Source organism: Moschus berezovskii, chromosome 10 (genome assembly GCF_049115385.1).
Source record: "Moschus berezovskii isolate FMDL1 chromosome 10, NW_MosBer_1.0, whole genome shotgun sequence".
Lineage (NCBI taxonomy): Eukaryota > Metazoa > Chordata > Mammalia > Artiodactyla > Moschidae > Moschus > Moschus berezovskii.
This window is the reverse complement of record NC_142469.1, coordinates 46,105,594-46,130,094: the sequence shown is the minus strand read 5'-3', so window position 1 is coordinate 46,130,094 and position 24,501 is coordinate 46,105,594. Positions and strand designations below refer to the sequence as shown.

Sequence of the window (24,501 nt, the reverse complement as noted above, 5' to 3'; positions counted from 1 at the left end):
CTTCAGTGGAAGTTGTGGTGTGGGGTATAAATTATCCTGTAATGTGCCAGATGCAACACCCCAATGCTTAGGTCTCATCACTTCTTGGTAATGTGTCGTTTTGCTTGGAGTCACAGCGACATAAAATGATAAATGTGTTGTGTGTGTACAGAACTTTTACATTTACGCATATACATATAGAGAGATCCTCATTATTTTCCCATGGCTGTTATTCCACGAAGTCTAGTAGAGCTCCTGTCACATACCTATTTCCTTGTTGATTATGTATTCATAAGTGATAGTTTGTTTGTTAATCTCGGCCTCCTCATCTGTCTCTTTCCCGCATCTTTCCCCTTTGTTAGATATAATTTTATTTTCTAGTCTTGTGAGTCTGTTACTTTTGAGTCAACTGGTTTCTTGATATTAATTTTTATATTGTACCTATAGAGTGAGTTCGATCCCTGGCTCGGGAAGATCCTCTGGAGAAGGGAATGGCTACTCACTCCAGTGTTCTTGCCTGGGGCTGCAAAGAATCGGACACAACTGAGCAACTAACAGCTTCCCATAAGCGATGTCATATGATATCTGTGCTCTTGTTCTGAGTTGCCTCTCTCGTCTTGCTTACTGGTTCCATGTAGGTTGCCGCCATCGGTGTTATTTCGTTCCGTTTCGTGGGTGAGATGTGTTCCGTGGTGGACATGTAGAGTTCCTCTTTGTGAACTCATTCTCGGTGGATGCTTTGTTTTGTTTCCAGGTTTTTGCTATTGCAGCTGTGCCCCTCAGCCGCTTTAGAGCATGTTTCTGTTTGAATTTTGGTTTTCCCCTGATATTCTCTTAAGCGTTTGATGCAGGGTCTTGGGTAGCTCTCGTTTTTGCATCCAGACCCTGCACACTCTTCTGTGTAGAGACTGTTACCAGTTGCTTCCCACCAGCATCACAGGAGGCGGTCCTTTTCTCCAGGCCCTCTCCACCAAGTGTCCTTTGACGGCTCACTGATGATGGCCTGTCAGACTGGGGTGAGTTGAGTCCTGGTAGTTTTGATCTGTATACCATGTGATTTGGGCATTTTGTGCACCATCACATGGATTCTTTTTTGTTTTAATGGTTGTAATAAAATCTCCTTGTTGATATCGGCTCCTTGAACGTGGGCCACATGTTGAATTTCTTTTTTTTAATTCCCTTCTACAGGACATTTAGTGACTGCAGATGTCCTTTAAGCCCTGCGATCCTTGTGAATATTGTGTGAGTGTAAGCATTGTTTTTAAAGTTGCTGTTTTTGGAGACGGCCACAAGGCAGCAGAACTTCTTCACGCCCGTTTCCAGCTACTACAGAAATCAGAGCCTTAGTGGACGTGGTGTTCCTAGGTTGTGAGTGAGTGTGGAGTACACCAGCACAGTCACCCAGAAAGTTGTGTCTCATTATTTGTCTTTTTTAAAGGTAATTTTATTTTTATATTTTAATTAAGATTTAAAATGTCATTGTTTTTGTAGATGTAGGGAATCTTTTCCAGTCTACATATATCCATTTGTCTTCAGGTTCTTTCTCACGTAGGTTATTACAGAGTGTCGTGTAGACCTCCTTTGCTCTGTGTCTGTAGCAGGTCCTTTTTGATCATCTGTTTCATATCTATTACGGTGGATTAGTTAGTCCCCCCCACCCCCGCCCCTTGCTAATTGATACCTTCTCCCATCTATCCCTTCTGGTAACCACAATTTTGTTTTCTAACTTTTTGAGTTTCTTTGTTGCTTCATGGGTATCCATTCTCAATTGTCCAACGATAGGTGACATCCTGTGGTGTTTTTCTTTTATTTTTCTGACTAACTTCCCTCAGTATGATTACAGCTGGGTTCATTGTAGAGTAGCAATATGAAAATAGATTTTTAATTTTCATTTGTTAGATATGCACTGATGCAATGATTGACCAAAGCTATTGTTTGCAAGCGTCTGAATGTCATGGGAATTCTTGTTTTGGGTGGTGGGGGTGTATTCTTTGCTGAGGAAGGCATTATGAGATGCATTAATTGAAGGGACACACTGGGCTAGATAGGGCCCTGTCCTGACCCTTCATTTAGAATGGTAACCGGGTAGAATTGTTCCTGAGGTTACATTTATGTTGGTGTTGTTACTTGTGTTTAACGATGGATTTTGAGGACTGTTTGGGTAGCAAGGGAGAGAGGTTTATAGATTACATGCTTTAGGTCTGGTTCTGTTCCCTCCAGAATTTTACCTGTTCTTTTTGTCACTAAGCACCTTCATTTTTCCTTTAGCTCATTGTGACCCAGGCCTACAGATGAATTCGGGCTATATCTCACCCTGATGCTCATATACCTCAGTGTAACTAGGAGTTGCCCACTGGAGACTTACCAATCCGTTATTTTCCCAGAAGAAACTAGTTCACCTTAGGTGATTTCCAGTGTCTAGTCCTTGCTTCGTCCATTATACCCTTGGGGTCTTACATTGCAATAAGTGATGATTTTATAACAAAGGAAGGAACATTATAGTGGTTAACTTTAAAACTGATAGTTGAACAGAACTGTGGTAGATTTCTGTCTCTGCACATGTGTTTTGTGTATACAGTTGTTGAGATAATTTTTACTCATGCTAGCTGAAAATTGTTATTGTATATGTATGTATGTTTGTGTTCATTTCAAGTCCTGCCTTGTTCTAAAAGGATTAAGGTAACTTCTTTCCATCCCATCACGTGAAATAGAATTAAGTATGTATGAGCCACTTTGTGAGGAATGCCGCTCATTTAAGTAGCCTTGATTTGGAAATTAGAGGACAGGAGAGGACATCACAGGATGTGGGTCGCAGAGGGACTGGAACTGGGACCCAGGTGATGTCAAGTTGGAAAGAATCATGGTGATGAGGGCCGATTTAGAACGTGTGGTTGGAGGTGACAAAGTTTCCACTTGTTTCCAGAGGGGATTTAATGCTTCCCCATCAGCAAAGCCCTGACGCCATGAAGAATGAACTTGGCAACATCCCTCTGACTGTCAGAATCTCCTTTCTCCTCCTGGGCTGTGTTACTGGTTGTAGGATTGCTGGGATCAGCGAGGTGGCAGGCCTGCAAGACTGTTAAAGATTGTGAGAAGTGACTTTGTGATGATCTTTAAAAATAATACCTTTTATCCTGAAAGTTCAAGTGCAGTTTAACATTTATCGAAGCTGTCAGGACAACCCAAAATGTCTCCTCTTTCAAGAAAGCTGGTTTTCTTCCCTCAGCTGAAAACTGAGTGATTAATTAGCCTGTCATTATCAAAGAAGATGATAATGTTGGTAGATAACTGCATTTCCTGTTAAGTGGATTACCTTCTGTATTCCATGTGGAGTTCGTGTATGTATTTTAGAAACAGATTCATCTTTAAGCCAAGTCACTGCTGTTAAAGCTGCATGGTGAGATTTTAAGCTTTTTCTTGATACTTAACTTGGAAAAGTCAGCTCAGAGCCTTTCTGTCTTAATGGGCATCTTAAGGCAGCTTCTTTTGGTGTCCTGATTCTCTCCACCCCAGTTCTTGCCAACCGCTCTGCCCCTCAGCGAATCTACTGACACACACGGACGTGTCCCCAGCAGAGTCGATTCCTTTCGTCCACATGTGTGCCTGCGTTCGGGTGGTCCAGCTGGCGTGTGCCCGATCATGAAAGTCCCGACACGCCAGTTCTTGCTCCCTTTTCTCTGGGTTGCTTTCGGGCGTTTTGTTTACCTCCTCTTTCACCTTCACCGTTAACTTCAGACTGCAGGCACCTGAGATGACCTTTCCTTCTTTCTACAATCCCCCGTTATTCCTAAGAACTTATAATGGTTTCAGCCCAACTTTCCAGATACGTAAGTCCCCTCTCAGCACATTCACACAGTAGGTATTCTTCCCGGCTTCATCTTTCTGAAGCAGTGGCTCAGATCTGGACTGGTTGCTCCCACGGCCTCCAGCTCAGCCGCCATCCTGGGATCTCCCTTAACCACCATCCCATCACCTTTCCTGTGATGATTTCCTTACTTTCCCAGATCCTAGATTTTTTTCTCTCTTGAGTTATGCCCTCATTTTGGTGGAGCATCTCCTTCAATTGCTTCATGAGGAAGGGTTCCTCAACAGAAATCTTTTGGAATCCGTGGATGTGTGGAACCATAAGGACCTAACAGGCAGAAGAGATTAAAAAGAGGCGGCAGGAGTACACAGAAGAACCGCACACACATAAAAGGGTGTTAGTGACCTGGATAACTGATGGTGTGGAAACAGGCAGAAGAGATTAAAAAGAGGCGGCAGGAATACACAGAAGAACCGCACACACATAAAAAGGTGTTAGTGACCTGGATAACTGTAATGGCGTGGTCACTCACCTAGGGCTGGACATCGTGGAGTAGGATGTCAAGTGGGCCTCAGGAAGCATTACTGTGAAAAAACCTAGTGGAGGTGATGGAATTCCACCCGAGCTATTCATATTTGAAATCCTAAAAGATGATGCTATTAAAGTGCTGCGCTCCATATGCTTACAAATTTGGAAAACTCAACAGCGGCCACAAGACTGAAAAAGGTCAGTTTTCATTCCAATCCCAAGAAAGGGCAAAGAACTCCATCGTGGAGACAACCCCTTGCCCCCAGAAAGACCACTCACAAGCTCTTGTCCTCAAACCCCACCTTCGTGGGCCCTGTCCGCAGCATTTGCTCATGAAGCAAAAGTAATTGGATTGATTACTCCTTTTTTCCCCAGTCTACTCCACTAGCAAGGCATGTGCCTAAAATATAGCTACAATGTATCATTGCCCTTAGGTATCTAGTCCAGTACCTGGCACACAGGAGGCATTCACTGGTTCATGGGCAAATGAGTGATGTCAATAGGAAGCCAGGAAAATTGTTAAAATTGTGGACTCTCTTAACATGTTCTGAAAGATAGTCTTTGAAAATAAAGGCAGGACGACTGTTCTAGATTAAAAGATATTTTAAGATATTTTATAAAGGCCTGGTTACAAGTGCTATACAGAATCCTTGATTGGATTCCATGTTGGTTTTTTTTAAATTTAAAGCTAGCTAGAAAGGATACTCGGAGAAGGCAATGGCAAGCCACTCCAGTACTCTTGCCTGGAGAATCCCATGGATGGAGGAGCCTGGTGGGCTGCAGTCCATGGGGTCGCTAGGGGTCGGACACGACTGAGCGACTTCACTTTCACACATTGGAGAAGGAAATGGCAGCCCACTCCAGTGTTCTTGCCTGGAGAATCCCAGGGATGGGGGAGCCTGGTGGGCTTCCGTCTATGGGGTCACACAGAGTCGGACACGATTGAAGCGACTTAGCAGCAGCAGCAGCAGCAGAAAGGATACTGGGCTTCTCAGGTGGCGCTAGTCATAAAGAACCCTCCTGCCAGTGCAGGAGACTTAAGAGATGGGGGTTCAATCCCTGGGTCGGGAAGATCCCCTGGAGGAGAGCATGGCAACCCACTCCAGTATTCTTGCCTGGAGAATCCCATGGACAGAGGAGCCTGGTGGGCTACAGTCCATGGGGTCGCAAAGGGTTGGACACAACTGAATGGACTTAGCACGTAAAGGATACTATTGGGACATTTGGGGAAACTTGATGGATTATAGGTAATGTTGTATCAATAGTTGTTATGATTATGTGGAAAGATGTCCTTGTATTTAGAAAATACAAGTTGAGGGCTTTCGGGATGATGAGTTAATGATACCTGCAACTTGTTTTTCACATGGTTCAAAAGAAAAAAAAAGCTTATCTCTAGAAGGAAGAAGGGAGGGAAGAAAAACGCAGCACAAAGTTAACCATGCATGAATCTAGTTGAGTGGTGTGTGGGTTTTCATTTTACCATTCTATTTTACTGTAGGTTTGAAAAATATTCGAAATAAAAAGTTAGAAAACAGTGGAGAAGAATTTAAGAAAAGATATTTCAGGGCTATTTTTAAGCCCCTAAATGCTGAAATTAATTTTTAAGCATGATGTTAAATATAATAAAGCCTAAGGATATATATTCGATGGCATCACCGACTCGATGGACATGAGTTTGAGTGAACTCCGGGAGTTGGTGATGGACAGGGAGGCCTGGCGTGCTGTGATTCATGAGGTAGCATCCCGTGGTCATGTATGGATGTGAGAGTTGGACTGTGAAGAAGGCTGAGCGCCGAAGAATTGATGCTTTTGAACTGAGGTGTTGGAGAAGACTCTTGAAAGTCCCTTGGACTGCAAGGAGATCCAACCAGTCCATTCAAAGGAGATTAATCCTGGGTGTTCATTGGAAGGACTGATGCTAAAGCTGAAACTCCAGTACTTTGGCCACCTCATGCGACGAGTTGATTCACTGGAAAAGACTGTGATGCTGGGAAAGGTTGGGGGCGGGAGGAGAAGGGGACGACAGAGAATGAGATGGCTGGATGGCATCACCGACTCTGTGGACATGCGTTTGAGTGAACTCCGGGAGTTGGTGATGGACAGGGAGGCCTGGCGTGCTGTGATTCATGGGGTCGCGGGGAGTCGGATACGACTGAGTGACTGAACTGAAGGATATATATGTATGTGTGTGTGTGTGTGTGTGTGTGTGTGTGTCTGTGTCTAGTTAATCAAACCAAGTAGAATTAAGGCCTTTCTGGAAAAGTTACCGCTTAAAAATTTGGCCTGAAACCGTGTGACTCGCCCACCAGGGGGCAGTGCAGGAGCGTCATTCTGTGCACTGCTGAGCGCTGTGGGTTTCCCCCACATAACTGTTTCCACAAGAGGTCGCTCTTCTCTGCACAAAGCATTTTCAGGATTCTTCAGTTCAGTTCAGTCGCTCAGTCGTGTCCGACTCTTTGCGACCCCGTGAATCACAGCACGCCAGGCCTCCCTGTCCATCACCAACTCCTGGAGTTCACTCAAACTCATGTCCATAGAGTCGGTGATGCCATCCAGCCATCTCATTCTCTGTCATCCCCTTCTCCTCCTGCCTCCAATCCCTCCCAGCAGGATCCTTAGACCAATTTAATAGAGAATGTGGATAGTTATACTGCTTCCCGTTTCTTTCTTCCCACTCCGATCTGCTTCTGAGTTCTGTGGATTTTTGCCTTGGCTCCTCCGCTTCGTGGAGTAAAGACTTCACGGAAGGGTCTGGATAAGAAGCGAGCAGATCCGCTCTCCTATGTGCTCCAAAGACCAAGAGTGCATTTGTCTACTCCTACCCCAGGAATTCAGTCTTCTTATTAAACTGCCAACTCATGGTCCTACTGCAGTTCATCTTTAGATTTCCTAGGATGTGTTGAAATTCTAGGAATTTCACTCAGTGGTTTTACCTCTCTTAAAGCTGTGATGTGTCTCCTCACTGAGTGATTCAGATATATATAGCTCAGACGGTAAAGAATCCACTTGCAATACAAGAGACACAGGTTTGATCCCTGAGTCAGTAAGATCCCTTGGAGAAGGGAATGGTAACCCACTCCAGTATTCTTGCCCGGAGAATCCCATGAGGTGGTTGACTTAGAAGGACTGTCTTTCTGTGCAGTTAACCAAGAAAGATGGCTTAGTGTGAACGTTGTAGAAAGTTACCCAGCAGATTAAATGCTTAGCCTGTGGTGAGTGAGTGTTCTTTGATTTAACATGTACTCAATGCCTGCAGAACCAGACTGCACTACTGGACTAGAATTAAAAGCCACAAGAGTCAGCCTCAAAGCTGCGTATAATAGGCACATGGGATAGAGTTGCCCCAGACAAATTTAGCAGGGCGCTCAGAAGGAAGTGCTGACTTCAGATATAAGCAAAAGTGCTCTGGTAGGGGCAGGAGGGAGGGACGTTCCTTGCTCTATCTTGGCTCAGGATATCGAGTCCTGTCTAGAGATCCTCCAAGGCCAAACTCAGCATCAGGACGCCACCAGCCTGTCTGGACAGCTTGCTCTGACCTTCCCCAAGTGAGCGCAGTGCCCTTCATGTGTTGCCATCTGTCCAGTTCAGACCTCTGTTATACGCACTATTCGTGGTTGTTACTTTACATGCTCTTCTCTCCTGAGAACAGAGACTGATTACTAATAGGTTGGTGTGTTTTCCCCACTCTGGTTCCATTCTGGTCCCGTGCATGCTTTTTTTTCCCTCTGGGCTCTCTCTTTTTTCCTCTTTCTTGAAGTCTTTTTCTCAGATACAATGACACAGACTTGCTAATATCTCAAAAAGTAAAGCAAAGAAAAGTAACCCTCATTGAGTGCCTTTTTTTATGTTGGACACTTCACTGTGTTAGGTGTTTTATAAGCATCTTCTCCTAACAAACTCGGCGAGCTTCTTCACTGTTCAAGTCTTTGCACTCACTGTTTCCTTTCCTGGGAACCTGTTTTTCCTCAAGTGCTCAAGAAGGTGGTTTCCTTTTCTCCTAACAAACATGTGGTTTATAGGCCATTCTTCTGTGGTTGAGTTTATTAGGCTGGTGACCCCACTTTCCTCTCAGTGTGGGTAGGGTCTTGGGGAGGAACTCACTGAGGCCAGCCTGAGAACTTGGACTTCCTCCCTCTCGCTGGGTCCCTGCCCTTCCAGCTGCTCCTCCAGTGCATCCTGGTCACTCGACGTCTTGTTTTAGTTTACTAATTTATTATAATTGCTCTGTTTCTTCCTCATGATAACTGATACTTTCATCTAGACTCTATTTCTCCCTAGAAGACGAGGGATTCAGTATTTTGGTTAGTTTTCCCCTTAAGTGTGGGCTAACCCATCATCTTTTTTTTTTTTTTTCAATTAACATAATTGTATTTATTTATTTATTTTGGCCACTCTGTGTGGCTTGCAGGATCTTAGTTCCCTGACCAGGAATTGAATCTATGCCCCTTGCAGTGGAATCAGAGAGTCTTAACCACTAGATAGCCAGGGAAGTCCCTAACCTATCATCTTTTAACATACAGTTTTGTTCTTTATAATCTGAAAGTCTAGATCATACCTTTGTAAACAGATATATACTTAATTTAAAAACTCATCCGTTTTTACAGTTTTAGTGTTAAAACGATATAACCAAGTTCTCATCTTCTGTTATGGGGCTTCCCAGGTGGCGCAGTGGTAAAGAGTCCACTGGCCAATGTAGGAGACGCAAGAGATGCGAGTTTGATCCCTGGTTCGAGAAGATGCCCTGGAGTAGGAAATGCCAGCCCACTCCAGTATTCTTGCCTGGAGAATCCCCATGGACAGAGGAGCCTGGTGGGCTACAGTCCATGGGGTCACAGTCGGACACGGCTGAGCATGTGTGTATCTTCTCCTATACCTGTCTTCTGTTATAAAATCTTACCTTAAAGAACCTTCTCCAACCTTCAAGACTCAGTTTAAGTCCCAAGTCCTCTGAGGCTTTCTGCACCTTTAGTGCCTCACATTAATCTTTCCTGCTCTCAGTACCTATGCTTCAGTTTGGCCATTAATCTAAAGAATCTTATTTGTTATTTAATTGCTTTGTCTGTCTGTGTCTTATGTGACTGATGAGATGGTTAGATGCCAGCTGATGGTGGCAATGTGTTCTTAATTTTTGCAGTGTTGAAAAAGAGTCACTTTAAAGGACTTTTTTTGAAGCAAAATATTTTAAATATATTTTTCCTAATGGAGTTTTACATATTTTCTTAAACACAGTTTAAAAATTATTCATCTGGTTTAGGTTTTCTGAAAAGCATTGTCTGACTATAGGATGATTATTTTTCTGTATTTTTAGTATTCATTTTATTCTCAGTATTCATTTAAGAAAACTAATGTGTTCAGGTATAATGCTCCAAGGAAGTGTTTCAGAAAAGACAGAATATTAATTATTTCCTGTAGCTTATCTATAAAAAGCCATTTCGGAAAGTACATTCATTTTAATTTTTTATTGGGACTTTGTGGTTGATTTTTACAGTTGCTATATTAAAGTCATTTTTAGTTTTCTACAGAAAATGTATAAAGGTTTATTTGATAAAATATCAATATTTTAATAGCTATAATTGTCTAAGCATTCCTAATTATGTGTTGAGCTTTCTAATTCTTACCAGAGCTGCTGTTTCCTGGCAAAGTTTAAACATCAGTCCCCAATCAGTTAGGTTAATCTCTGTATAATATAATTAAATTCATCTGACCTGGTTACTGGGTACATTTTAAATATCAGACTGCTAATCATGACACCGCAACGAATATTTCAATTTTAAAGTTGACCTTTTAGAATCAGCCTTTCTTTAATCTGCCAGTTGCACTTAACAGAAATATTTCTTTTAAAAAGTAACCTGACTTAATTCATGTATTTAATGAGGAAAAAAACCAAAGTTATTATAAAATGTGTATAAGGCAAGCTGTCTTAAAAAACTAATAACATTTCTTTTTCTTTATAGAGATACTTCCTAGTTGGGAGCAATCATGCAGAAACAAAATACCGTGTTTTGAAAATTGACAGAACAGAACCAAAAGATTTGGTTATCATTGATGACAGGGTAAGTATCTTGACAACCTGAATACAGACAGAAACCTTTGTACTTCTTGTTTAACGGATATGAAATATCCTTACAGCTTCTAGTGATGTATACTTTTTTAATCATATATCTAAAAATGACGGATTTTCATGGTTGGCTAGAAATTTTAATCTCTAATCTGGTTTCTAAAATTACTGAAGTCAGAAAGTTTGCCAGAATTACACTTTGTCCTTCATTTTGATTTTTTACGAAGCAAACTCTTTGGATAAGATAATGAATATATTTTCTTAAAGGGGTGCCATTTTAAGGATCTAACTCTCAATATTGCATCCACCGAAGAGATTATTTATTTTTCTTCTTTAATATGAAGCTCCTTGAAGTCAAAAAGGACTTCTCTACTGCAGACTTTTTATTATACTGCTAAAAGTGATTGGTAGGGTCACTTCTGATGACTTGCTAGAGAAATGTTAAGCTATTCTTATCCACATGTATTCAGAGTTGGGACTTAATTCAGGTGGCACAAAAATATGAGGCTTTTAGTCAAAAGAGAAATATAATAAGGTGGAAGTGAACAGTTAATTTTAACTCTCAGGCGAGAGCAGCTAACACTTTGTGTTGAAGTTCCTGTCTGAATATTTCTGAATCTGTATGGATTCCTGGTTTTTTAGAGGTATCAATAGCTGTAGTTTGGAACTCATTTTCACTAAGCTCTTTGGAAAACTAATTTCTGTGTTATAATAATTTTGTATATATTGTATTTTGTGACTTCCCATACTCTTGGGTATCATGGTCCTCCTTTGCTCACACACATACCATCTGGTGGTATTTATTAATACAATGTAATGATACTTGGCTTTACTTGCGGGTAGGAATGGTTGATCGGGGATCTCTTTGAGAATCTAAGAAAAGCTATGGGCCTTCTCATAAAAATACACGTATGCCCATATAGTCAAAACTTTACATACAGTTTTAAGGAGTTTATAGATTTTCTTGAAACTTGCCTGTGGATTCCTCGTACCTCTGAATCTCTGACCCGGAAGATAAGGTTTTGGTATACCTTTTAAGTACAGCAACGTGTGATCCAGTAACCACCCTTAATTAACTGCTAATGTTACAAAGTTTGTTTTCTTTTTAGAATTGTAGCTTGGTCCTACACTTTTATATACTTCCCTGTGAACTAGCTAATGATGTAAAGCTGTAGGAGACTTTTAATTTTCAGAGGTAAATAAATAATGACTCTAAACATCAAACACAGCCTTACAGATTAATTTGCTTATTTGTAGCATGTATATACTCAACAAGAAGTGCGAGAGCTTCTTGGGCGCCTGGATCTAGGAAACAGGACCAAGATGGGACAGAAGGGCTCCTCCGGGTTATTTCGAGCTGTTTCAGCTTTTGGTGTTGTAGGTAAGAAAGATGCCTCTCTCTTTCAATCTCTTTTTTTTTCCCCCTATATAGACTACTTGAAGATAGTTTGCAAGGCTCATATTTATATAGGTTCGTAAATGTGACCCACCTGCTGTGTCTTTGGTTATTTAAAACTGATTCACCTGTCAACCAGGTACCAAACAGCCTTTATATAATATCTGCTCTATGCTCAGGACTGTGCTCAGTTTCGTATAGGATATGAGCAAATGTAGCGATGGTTTGGACCTCTAAGGAGTCTGGCTCGTCAAGAAATGAAAAAGTGAAAATTGGCTTGGACTTGTAAACATCAGCTGGAAAAACAGATACAGGTAAAGCCAGCTTTTAAATTAGAGGAGTTTCTCTCAAGGACACGCTGCAGTGTAAAGTGTCACAAGCCCCTTCTCTGAGTGACAACTGCTTTCTTACTCTCAGAGAAACTTTGTTCGCTAACACAGACAGTGGGAGACTTTGCTCTTTAAAATCGTGTCAGTGAGAGAGAACAGCCCCCTGTCGCCTGGATGAGCTAAGTCATTTTGATGCAGAGAGGCAGCCTCAGTTGACGAGGTGAGCACGGAGCCGATAAGGGCTTTCTGGACGCGGCCAGCTGCAGCTCTATTCACTTTATTGCTTTCAAGGAAATGAGACCCCGAGTCCGCTTCACAGTCCAGACCTGATGTTTATCTCTTTACATTCAGTCTTGCTCTGGTTTGAGCCTCTTCATTTAAATTTTACCTAATCTCTTTCCCAAATCCTATAATAACGCCTTTACTTATTCATGAACAAGCATAGAAATGGCCTTGGCCTTTAAAGGAGTCCATGGTCCAGCTTGTGGGGCATTTGGAAGATGCCCTGCAGTTCTTCTGGTGCGTTGTCCTTCGTGACAGTGGGTCAGAAAACCTATCTTTGCTCCTGGATTTGTCCTAGGGAGTCTTAGGATGATTGGATTGGACGGGGTAGGGGGACAAAGCCCAGTGCCCAGGAAACAACTCCAGGCCTGGAATTTGGATCCCAGTTGGGTAGTCAATAGTAGATGCTGGAGATTACATAAGAGGTAGACTGCTTGGACCTGGAGTGGCCAGGAAAGATTTCCTGGAGAAGATAAGACTCAGGCTGGACCCTGGAGGACAAGCAAGTTTTGGATGGATGTGGGGAAGGGAGGGGAGAGCTCCAGGAGGGGTGACGGCAGAAGCACCGGCAGTAAGATGCCCACGGGTCCTGGAATGCTGGCAAGCGGTTGGTGAGGCCAGATCACTGGGGCCTTGGAAGCCAGGCAGAGGGCAGTTGTGTTTCAGCTTCCCTGTTGGCATGGCCATATTTCAAGCCTTTTTTTTTTCCCCAACACAAAATTATCTTTCTGCTTCTTAAACCCGCTGAACTGTCTGTAATATTTACTGAGTGGTGTCTGTAGATGTTAACAAAATTAATATGGACTGACCTGTGTGTATAGTTTCATATTCTTAGGTTCCTTTTTCTGAGTAGCACTTTCTATTTGGTGAATGTGTACTTGTTGAGACTTTGATTATGCGTGTTCTGCTGTGTTTGAAGTTTGCTTTTCTTGATGTGCTCTCATACCCCTTCATGTGGAATCCCTTTAGGTCCATTTTATGTCTTAGGCGGTTGCCAGGGAAGGTCAAGAGTGGTTGGTATGATTAGTTTCTTCTGCATAGGACTGGCGCCTTCTGTGTACCTTTTGCTTAGTCTTGACAGATCCCTTGAGGTTTCCTCTTTAATAGATAACGTTTAATGGATAACACGTGCATGTTAGTGTATGTCAAGTGAGTTCATGTGTTTCAATACCATATACTCCATACATGTTAAATTCCACTTTAAGTGTTGCTGCTGCTGCTGCTGCTGCTAAGTCACTTCAGTCGTGTCCGACTCTGTGTGACCCCATAGACGGCAGCCAACCAGGCTCCCCCGTCCCTGGGATTCTCCAGGCAAGAACACTGGAGTGGGTTGCCATTTCCTTCTCCAATGTGTGAAAGTGAAAAGCGAAAGTGAAGTTACTTAACTCTTAATCAAAGAAAAAAATCTAGAAATTAAAAAAGTGTCTTAAAATACATGAGGGTTAATCAGATACTTAATAGGTTAAACTCATTTCTTTAAATGCTAATACTTTATTACAGCTTTTGAAAAATGTAAATTTCCTAAGGTATCTCTAATATTGAATGCCTAATTAGTCAGAGTTAAATATTCAAAATTGAACCTTCCTTGCTAATTAAGTATAATGAGTTGAAGATCAGTGTGGGTGTGTGTGCTAAGTTACTTCAGTCGTGTCTAACTCTTTGAGACCCTGTGCACTATAGCCCGTCAGGCTCCTCTGGCCATGGGATTCTCCCGGCAAGAATACTGAGTGGGTTGCATGCCCTCCTCCAGGGGATCTTCCTCACCCAGGGGTTGAAGCTGGGTCTCTATGTCTCCTGAACTGGCAGGCGGGTTCTTTACCACTAGCACCACCTGGGAAGCCCATTGAACTATACTTTAAAATAACTGCCCTTGGGTGTTTTGGAGTTGTATTGGGCAGTTTGCTTTTTACATTAAGTGGCCTCTAGATGCTCTCCTGGGCTTTGCAGGTGGCACTAGTGGTAAAGAACCCGCCTGCCAATGTAAGGGATATAAGAGACGCGGGTTCAATTCCTGGGTCAGGAAGATCCCCTGGAGGAGGGCATGGCAACCCACTCCAGTATTCGTGCCTGGAGAATCCCATGGACCGAGGAGCCTGATGGGCTACAGCCCATAAGTCGCAAAGAGTTGGACACAACTGAAGTGCCTTAGCACGCATGCACGCATGCAGATGATGTACTGTATTACTTTAATGGTACTTTCATCATTCTTCACTGTTCTGGGCATATTTGCTTTTAGTAATATTCCTTGCCTCATTTTAAATTTATTGATAACTAGCTTGTAAAACCATAGCTTTATTTTAATCCACAGATAACCAAGTTTATAGCCAAATAAATACTCATTGTATACACAGCTATTAATAAACTTTGGATGAGGACTGAAGATATTGCCATGTTTCTCTTAGGTGGCATTCTTAGATATTGTGGTACATTTCTATCACAATTTGAGGCCCCTTTGAGACTCTCCTTGGATGGTGAAGTCACTATAAGGTTGACTTGCCAGTAAAGTGACATGGTAATGTACTAAGTAAGCGTTTATTACTTTTGTGGAAATGCACTTTATTTATTCTAATTCAACCATGCTTAGAATCTTTAAAGAGTAAATAAGGACTTAATAAAAGGCTATGATTTGTCTAGTATTGGCTAGACAAATGAGGGCTACTGAAATAGCAAAACACAAAATAAGGGCAACTGAAATAGCAAAACACAAAATACTTACCTTGGAAATATGTGTAGTGTGATTGTCAGAATATGACATGTGTGAAAGGACTTGAATGGTTGTCTTCTGTTCTGCGGCTGAAGTATTTTCTCTCTCAATTTTTTCAGCATGCCCAATTTGTGAATAGTATATTTGCTGAAATGTTTTAAACTGTTACCATGGTTAATTTAATTCACAGTCTATAAGAATCTAAAGCTATGCTTCTCAACTGTCCACAGTAAAGGACCAGTCTTTTTTCCAGCAATGTGTCAAGACCAACACAAGAGCCTACTGGGCATAACTTTCATCAGCTTGGACCACATGTGACTCATCACATAAGTTCATAATATCCAAACTCGTTTGTCTGTTCAAGGCAGGTTCGTTGATCATGAACGCTGATGTTTCTGAACTCTTCCTTTCAGTTTGTTTGCATTTCTTTTCATGGACTGCTACTGAAAGCTCATGGACTACCTCTGGTCCCTACACATGGATTGAGCCTGTCCTATAGCTGTGGTGCCCATTTATGACTTGTTCCATTGTGGTTTGGCAGCCAGGAGGTTTGGGAGACCACCAGATAGGTCGTGAGCATGGCTCACCAGTTTGTTTTTTTTTTTTAATGCGCCTGCCTATTTCTGTGACATACTACAGAAGGCAAATCTGCAGGGTCAGAGAATCCATCAGTGGGTGCCAGGTGCTGGGGGTGGGAAGAGTGGATGGACATCAGAGGAGCCTGAGGGGGTGTTTTAGGAGTGATGGAAATATTACGCTGATCTCAGCAGTGGTTACTGGACTGTGTGAGAGTGAGAAGTGTTAGTCAGTCTCTCCCAGGGTTTAGTGTGGTCCTGGGACATTTGGGTGGAGGCCTGTAGTCCTTACTGCTCTCGGTCCTCTGACCGTCCGGCTCCTTTTGATGTATGTCCTTTCTCTGCCTGTGTCACCAGTGAGAGGATACTCTCGTAAGCCGCTAGCAGGTTGAAGGGCAGTGGTGGAGTCAGTGTCTTCATAATGATGGACTTGGTTGTTCTTTAAAACAGCACCCTTAGAAAGAGATTGCAGAGTCAAGAGAAAGGGAGCACAGCAATGGCACGTGGGCCTCGACTCGTGAGGGGACGATAGATTTGGTGTTAGGGTGTCACTTGGGTCCCTTGTGGTTTTTGATACCTCTCTGTCAGAGTACAGAGAGGCCCTGAAGATAGTGACCAGCTGACAGGGTGACCCAACAGGATACTACCCTCTTCCCTGTTGGTGAGCTTGAGGGATCCTCTCCAGCCACCAGAACGCCACACCACTCCATCCTCTCACGCTGTCCCTTTTTATTTACTTTGCTTGGTGTCCATCACAAATGACACAGCCTTCTCTACTGGGAGAAAAAGAAATCACTTTTGCCTGATGACTGTCGTCTAGGCTCCTGGCAAGGACGTGGGGAAATTGGTCTGGGATCAGAAGTGTATAGAATGAAGATGAAAAAACTTGTCCTCGTTTTTCATGTGTTAAAATGATGATGAGGCTGACTTTTGACAGAGGTCTGTGCCAGTCTGCAGCCTTTTAACTGTTGGCTGTATTTGATGGGAACCTTTTAAAAAAAAAAGTGACATTTCCAATTGGCAGTAAAAAGAAAATCATCTCGTAATATGCAAAAAGCACTTATGCTGGTAGAGAGTGTTCTCTTGTACAGTGTATTTACTTTATTAAAAATATAAAGGGATGTGTAGAATGAAATAGTCTAGAATTGAAAACATAAAATTAAAATTCAACTGGAATGCAGGTTGGGGAAAATGATTACAGAGAGGTTTTTTTCCTTATATAAAAAATACATAACAAGAACAAAAGGAAAACTGATTTGTCTTGGAAATATTTATTACTTAAACTCACTGCAGATGCTGATTGCAGCCATGAAATTAAAAGACGCTTACTCCTTGGAAGGGAAGTTATGACCAACCTTGATAGTATATTAAAAAGCAGAGACATTACTTTGCCAACAAAGGTCCGTCTAGTCAAGGCTATGGTTTTTCCCGTGGTCATGTATGGATGTGAGAGTTGGACTGTGAAGAAAGCTGATCGCTGAAGAATTGATGCTTTTGAACTGTGGTGTCAGAGAAGACTCTTGAGAGTCCCCTGGACTGCAAGGAGATCCAACCAGTCCATTCTAAAGGAGATGAGTCCTGGGTGTTCATTGGGGGGACTGATGCTAAAGCTGAAACTGCAATACTTTGGCCACCTCATGTGACGAGTTGACTCACTGGAAAAGACTCTGATGCTGGGAAAGGTTGGGGGCAGGAGGAGAAGGGGACGACAGAGAATGAGATGGCTGGATGGCATCACCGACTCTGTGGACATGAGTTTTAGTGAACTCTGGGAGTTGGTGATGGACAGGGAGGCCTGACATACTGTGATTCATGGGGTCGCGGAGAGTCGGACACGACTGAGCGACTGAACTGAAATTCAATTAAATTCCCCTTTTGGGTGTTTATGCTGCTTCCAAGACCCTTAATTTTGTAGGTTTTGGCCTTCTTAAAGGATAACTGCTTCCTAACTTGCTTTTAATGAGATTGACATTAAGCTTTATTTGCTGTTTTATGTCCTTTAGCTTTAGTCAGGGAATTTGGGGCTAGTCTACAAGTGGAAGTAGCCCAGATGCATCCTCAGTCATGTTTGACTCTTTGTGACCCTGTGGACTGTAGCCCACCAGGCTCCTATGTCCATGGAGTTCTCCATAGTGCTGGGGAGTGCGTTGCCATTTCCCTCTAGTGGGGAGGAGCACAAATGAACATTTAAAAAAAGATGTGCTTTGTGGCTCTCCAAAATATTTTAATAGCAGTAACGAGGGTCCTTAAAATCCTTATGGTATCTTTCTCTTCAGTATTTTGGCTCATTTACATTCAGTCTAGTTCAGTTCAGTTCAGTCGCTCAATCGTGACCAACTCTTTGCGACCCCATGAATCACAGCACGCCAGGCCTCCCTGTCCATCACCAACTCCCGGAGTTCACTCAGACTCATGTCCATCAAGCCGGTGATGCCATCCAGCCATCTCATTCTCTGTCGTCCCCGTCTCCTCCCACCCCCAATCCCTCCCAGCATCAGAGTCTTTTCCAGTGAGTCAACTCGTCGCATGAGGTGGCCAAAGTATTGGAGTTTCAGCTTTAGCATCAGTCCTTCCAATGAACACCCAGGACTCATCTCCTTTAGATGGACTGGTTGGATCTCCTCGCAGTCGAAGGGACTCTCAAGAGTCTTCTCCAGCACCACAGTTCAAAAGCATCAATTCAACGGCGATCAGCTTTCTTCACAGTCCAACTCTCACATCCATACGTGACCACGGGAAAAGCCATAGCCTTGACTAGACGGACCTTGGTTGGCAAAGTAATGTCTCTGCTTTTTAATATGCTATCTAGGTTGGTCATAACTTTCCTTCCAAGGAGTAAGCGTCTTTTAATTTCCTGGCTGCAGTCAGCATCTGCAGTGATTTTGGAGCCCCCCCCAAAATAAAGTCTGACACTGTTTCCCCATCTATTTCCCATGAAGTGATGGGACCAGATGCCATCATCTTAGTTTTCTGAATGTTGAGCGTCAAGCCAACCTTTTCACTCTCCTCTTTCACTTTCATCAAGAGGCTTTTGAGTTCCTCTTCACTTTCTGCCATAAGGGTGGTATCATCTGCATATCTGAGGTTATTGATATTTCTCCTGGCAATCTTGATTCCAGCTTGTGCTTCTTCCAGCCCAGCGTTCCTCATGATGTACTCTGCATATAAGTTAAATAAGCAGGGTGACAACATACAACCTTGACGTACTCCTTTTCCTATTTGGAACCAGTCTGTTGTTCCATGTCCAGTTCTAACTGCTGCTTCCTGACCTGCATACAGATTTCTCAAGAGGCAGTCAGGTGGTCTGGTATTCCCATCTTTCAGAATGTTCCACAGTTTATTGTGATCCACACAGTCAAAGGCTTTGGCATAGTCAATGAAGCAGAAATAGATGTTTTTCTGGAACTCTCTTGCTTTCTCCATGATCCAGTGGATGTTGGCAATTTGATCTCTGGTTCCTCTGCCTTTTCTAAAACCAGCTTGAACATCTGGAAGTTCACGGTTCACATATTGCTGAAGCCTGGCTTGGAGAATTTTGAGCATTAGTACGTTCAATTACTAATCTCAGCTAAGAATAACACGGCACAGACTATGGGTATTTGCCAATTCTAGAGCAAAAGTTTATAGCCCCAGGATTCTAGCTCAGACTTGATCGAGTGCAACACTCAGATAGAGGGCAAGTGCAAGTGGGACACCCACACGCACACATGAGGAAGTTAGTTTTGAAAAAACGTTAGGCTGTATGTGTAAGATCCTCGGTTGAGTTTTTCTTTCAGTGCTTTGAATCCGTTATCCCACAGCCTTCTGGCCTCCGTTGTTTCTGGTAGGAAGTCACCTGTGTGTAACTGTGTCTGAGTCCCGCAGTGAGTGAGCCAGGGTGGCGGGATTCAGCATCTGTGCTGGGGTGGAGCCTCACTCTCCAAGTAGGAACCGGGTGGAAGAAAGCAGCCCCGGTTTCAGGTGCTCTTGCCTGGAATAAAGACTTTGCAGCGCAGAGTTGGAGGGGATGAGAAACGCTGGTGGCCTGCCCCTCCTGAGCAGAAACCAGGGCCCTAGACTGAGAGCTGGGGAGGGAAGAGGGGGGTACTGTCTTTCTGGGGACACCTGCTGGGAGTAGACACTCGTCACACTGAATCGGAAGAAGGGTGTAGGAGGGAAGCAAGCTATGGTTTGGATGCCACAAACTGGCTGGTCTTTCCAAGATCTAGTAGATGTTTTTGAATAAATGTTTCTCCATTTGCTGTATGCCATTAGGAGAATTTCCAGAAACTGTCAGTGTTTTGTTTTTCTAATTTTCACCAGTCACTGGGGAGAGGTTCTGCTGAGCTCCTCACATAGCCGGTTCAGAAGGATGCCCCTCTCCCTCCCCCCAGCCACCAGGAGAATTGGTTTTAACTCCCAAAGCAAAAGTTCTGGGAGCCAGAACATTTTTAACCAAGACTGTATGGTAACTAGTGTGTTGTTGGGAGTTTAGTGTTACTGAACCTTAACACATATGGTCTTCCTATAATCAAATTATTCAGAATAGTATTTTTAAGTGAGATAAATATTTCTAGAAAATAATTCTAAAACAGCTGAAAATTTGTATGGCTGTAAATCAGAGAAATAATAAAGTGGGAAATATGTCAAAGTCTTTTTGCCTTTTAAATATGTATCTGAAAGCATTACTAAGTTTAGGAGATGTATTTATCTTTCTGTTTTGTTGTTGTGTAGGTTTTGTCAGGTTTTTAGAAGGCTATTATATTGTGTTAATAACCAAAAGGAGGAAGATGGCAGATATCGGAGGTCATGCAATATATAAGATTGAAGATACAAATATGATCTATATACCCAATGATTCTGTACGGATTAGTCATCCTGATGAAGCTAGGTATGTACTGGTGGTAACTGCTGTTTTTGTAACTGTAGACCAATTGAAAAGCAAAATATAGTCAATAGATTATAAATGTTAAAATGTAAATACTGGCTCAGAATGCTACAGTTTTTGTTCGAGTGCTATTGAAGACCCTGCATTATGATAATTGATTTGGGCAAGAATCAATAATGGCTGCTAAAACCATTAGGTGGGAGGTTATTGTTGATATACTGTACTTCATGAATATCTCAACATACTGTGTTTCATGAATATTTTTATTATTTACTAAGAGAAAAAAATGACAGACATACTGAACCAAATAATCAAACTTGGCATCACCAATAATGAGACAAAACTGACATTATTTGCCTCTTAATATGAAGCAGTGGGAAGGACACCAATAGCCTGTGTAGTTTTCTTACTAAAAATATTTAAATTGAATCTAAGCATGATGAAAATATTTAAATTGGATCTAAGCATGGGTAAAATAATCAGACAAATCCATATGTGGGACTTTCTGTAAGACAACTGGCCCAGACCCTTCAGGAATGTCAGTGTCGTGAAATACAGGAAGATTTTAGAATAAACATGACAAAGTGCAGCACTTGAATTTCTGTTGGATCCTGGATTAAAATATGTACACAGTGTGTACACACACAAAGGCACAAAACTGTAAAGGACTTTACTGGAATGGTTTTATATGAACTATATGCTAGGGGGTATTGGATCAGTGTTAAATTTTGAGTGTATAGGGACATTGTGGTTATTTAGGAGATTGTCCTTGTTCATAATAGATACATAAGATATATAATATTTAGGACTGTCATCATGTCTGCTTCTTACTGTAAATGGTTTAGAAAAATAAAATGTACTTGTGTATTTAAAGAGAGAGAATGTATGTATGTATAAGGAGAAATATTTAACAGTAAATTCAGGTGAAGGACATACTGCTATTCATTATACTATTGCCCACCCACCCCCTCATTTTTCTATGCATTTGAAAGCTTCAAAAAGTTTTTTGGGGAAATTATTGGGCATATGGGGAAAGACTGTTAATAAATAATAAATTGATAGAAAAAATGCTAGATTTGGTTTGATATTATAAAGACTCAAAATGGAACAAAGTTAGGCATGTTTATGAGTTTTTGGGGAAGATAGCAGCTTAGGTTTTAATTATACTTCCCTGGTGGCTCAGACAGTAAAGCGTCTGCCTACAATACAGGAGACCTGGGTTCAATCCCTGGGTCAGGAAGATCTCCTGGAGAAGGAAATGGCAACCCACTCCAGTATTGTTGCCTGGAAAATCCCATCCACAGAGGAACCTGGTAGGCTACAGTCCATGGGGTCGCAAAGAGTTGGACACACTGAGTGACTTTTCACTTTCACTTTCACCTTTATAGTGTTGTTCTAGAACATGAACCAGAATTTAAAGGTGATGTGGTTTTCTTGCTTAAAACCTTAGATAGTGGTTTTCTGAAACTTTGTGACACTATCTTTGATGTTTGGAAGTGGGGTAAAAAAATAATTTTTTTTGGACAAGAGTAAGTGTTTACTAGATAAAGTTGGATTTTGTCTTACACCAACTGAAAAAAATTATATCTCTTGTAGTTTACTGTCATTTTTTCCCAGTTTTATTGAAGTAAAATTGACATATACCACTGTGTAAGTTTAAGGTGTTCAGCATAATGACTTGACTTATGTATATTGTGAAATGATGACCACAGTAGGTGTCGTTAGCATCCATCATCTCATAAAGACACTATAAAAAGAAGAACTTTTTTTTTCCTGTGATGAGAACTTTTAGGATCTACTCTCTTAACTTTCATATATATCATAGCAGCGGTAACTGTAGTCATCATATTGTTAACTATAGTAATCATTTTTTTAAAGGTATCTACGAATATTCCAAAATGTGGACCTATCCAGCAATTTTTACTTTAGGTAAGTTTGAGCTTAGTTTTACTCCTGTCAGTCTCTTAAATGTTTATATTGTTTCCTACAGGGTAAAAACAGAATCAGAGGACACAGTAGTACTTTGATTTTTCTTTTTTTTTTAAATAGCCAACTCTTTTCATCTGAAATAATATAAATACAAGTATTCTTCCTTTTAAAAATCTGATTTTGAAATTTTGAATGGATAAATTAAATGGTAATTATTCTTACTATGAAAAATCATCTTTTCATTATGATTTTAAATACTTTTATTTTGTAATTTTTTTTTGAGTTTGAAGATATTTACTTCTGAAGTTTTCAATATTATCATCATCTCTGAAACAAGAAATTTTAAAATTCCTGCATCCTTTATTCAAATGAGAGTGGCAATAATAATTTAAAATTATACACTAATCTTTTCTTTTTTACAGAAGAGCAAATTAAAGATTGAAGAAATTAAATTACTTACTCCTGTAGGACTGGCAAGAAACACTCTATTAAAAATAATTATTGCCAGTTTTCAAATATACATTTTCATCCAGCACACCAAATAGAAAATGTCACAAGATACTAAATATGGAGATTAGCACATAAACACACAGTTGTTGAATTAATTAAGGGCCAAACTATAAAACATTAACAAAACAGATATTAAAAATCATGTTCATTTCTGCAAATTTTTTAAAATTTTTATTGGAGTATAGTTGATCTACAGTATTGTGTTAGTTTCTGCTGTATAGCAGCGTGAGTCAGCTATATGGGGAGAGGAGATATATGTATCTACTCTGTTTTTTTTAAGATTCTTTTCCCATATAGGCCATTACAGAGAGTTGGTCACAGATAATAGAAAACAAACTTATTTTTCTAAGGTTAAGTGAGGAGAGGAATAAATTGGGAGATTGTAATTGACATACACACACTATTATATGTAAAATAGACAACTAATAAGGACTTACTGTATAGTACAGGAATCTATACTCAATACACTGTAATGGCTTATTTTGTAATTTTGAATTACAAAAATTAAATCTGCATTGTCTATATACAGGGAAGTGGGACGGCGATTCAGGGTTGAGGGGGACACATGTATACCTGTGGTTGATTCATGTCAATGTATGGCAAGAACCATCACAATATTGTAAAGTAATTATCCTCCAATTAAAATAAATAAATTTTTTAAAAGTTTATATACAGAGTTGTAACTATTTCACAGTTTTCAGTAAACAGTCTAATAAAAATTAGGTAAAAATAAACTCAAAATAGGGAGAACTGTTGCAGTACCAACATATTGTTGTTGGCATTGTAAATTAATAATTTTCCTGGAGAGGAATGTAGCATCAAGTATGTATGAAAATATATCTCAAGAAGATAAATCGGGAGGGAAAATATTAGTCCCTGTTTGTAAAGGCACTAGCTTTACAGATAGCTTCTCTATCATGGCCCAAACAAGCAAACCAACCAATGCAGTGACAACCCAAATATAATGAATTGAAAAATAAGCAAGTAAATTATAGCACAGCAACCTGAGAGAGTGTTATACCATCACTGAAGTGACCAATATGTAGGCCAGGTATATAGCAAGTTATTGTGCTGCATGGAAAATTCTGTCACTTACAATGCCCAAAGTAAAATGTAGAACACAAAATAGCATGTATCAATGGACTTGAGTCATAGGACTAAGAAGAGGACCCAGAGTGTTGTAGCTGTTGGCATTATGTACTGTTAGGGTGCTTCGCATTATTTTTATTTTTAAACTGTTAATATAGTTAACCATTTATTTATGAAATAAAAACGTGTACTATGTAGAGTGGATTATGTCTTCATGATGTGAAACTGAAGAAAGTTAATTAATTTAGCAATAGTATAGTGAAGGGTGGCTTCTAAAGAAATAATTTTCACTTCCACAAATGTTTATTGAAAGTATATTTCCATTGTATTTGTCTCCATCATTTGCTTTTCAGCCATTATTGCTTAATTGTTTATAGTCTCTCTGAGGTATTACTGAAGCTCAGTGGAGCTGAGATGTTAGTGATTTCTCCTTCATGTTTTTCAAGTTCA

The 24,501-nt window shown here is 41.0% G+C and overlaps 1 protein-coding gene across 3 annotated transcripts in view; it reads left to right on the top strand.

The window, feature by feature from the left end:
- FIG4 (FIG4 phosphoinositide 5-phosphatase) overlaps nt 1-24,501 on the top strand; it is a 181,106-nt gene that overhangs the window by 38,832 nt on the left and 117,773 nt on the right. Inside the window, exons 2-6 of one of the 3 annotated variants that reach the window (XM_088840637.1) lie at nt 8,973-9,165; nt 10,267-10,365; nt 11,628-11,751; nt 20,370-20,526; nt 22,402-22,452. In XM_088840637.1, the coding sequence (XP_088696763.1) occupies nt 9,049-9,165; nt 10,267-10,365; nt 11,628-11,751; nt 20,370-20,526; nt 22,402-22,452 (548 nt within the window). In that variant the 5' untranslated portion in view covers nt 8,973-9,048. Of the gene's footprint in view, nt 1-1,167; nt 1,418-8,972; nt 9,166-10,266; nt 10,366-11,627; nt 11,752-20,369; nt 20,527-22,401; nt 22,453-24,501 lie in introns of all 3 variants that reach the window. The other 2 variants (XM_055432979.2, XM_055432978.2) reach the window with 2 other exon arrangements.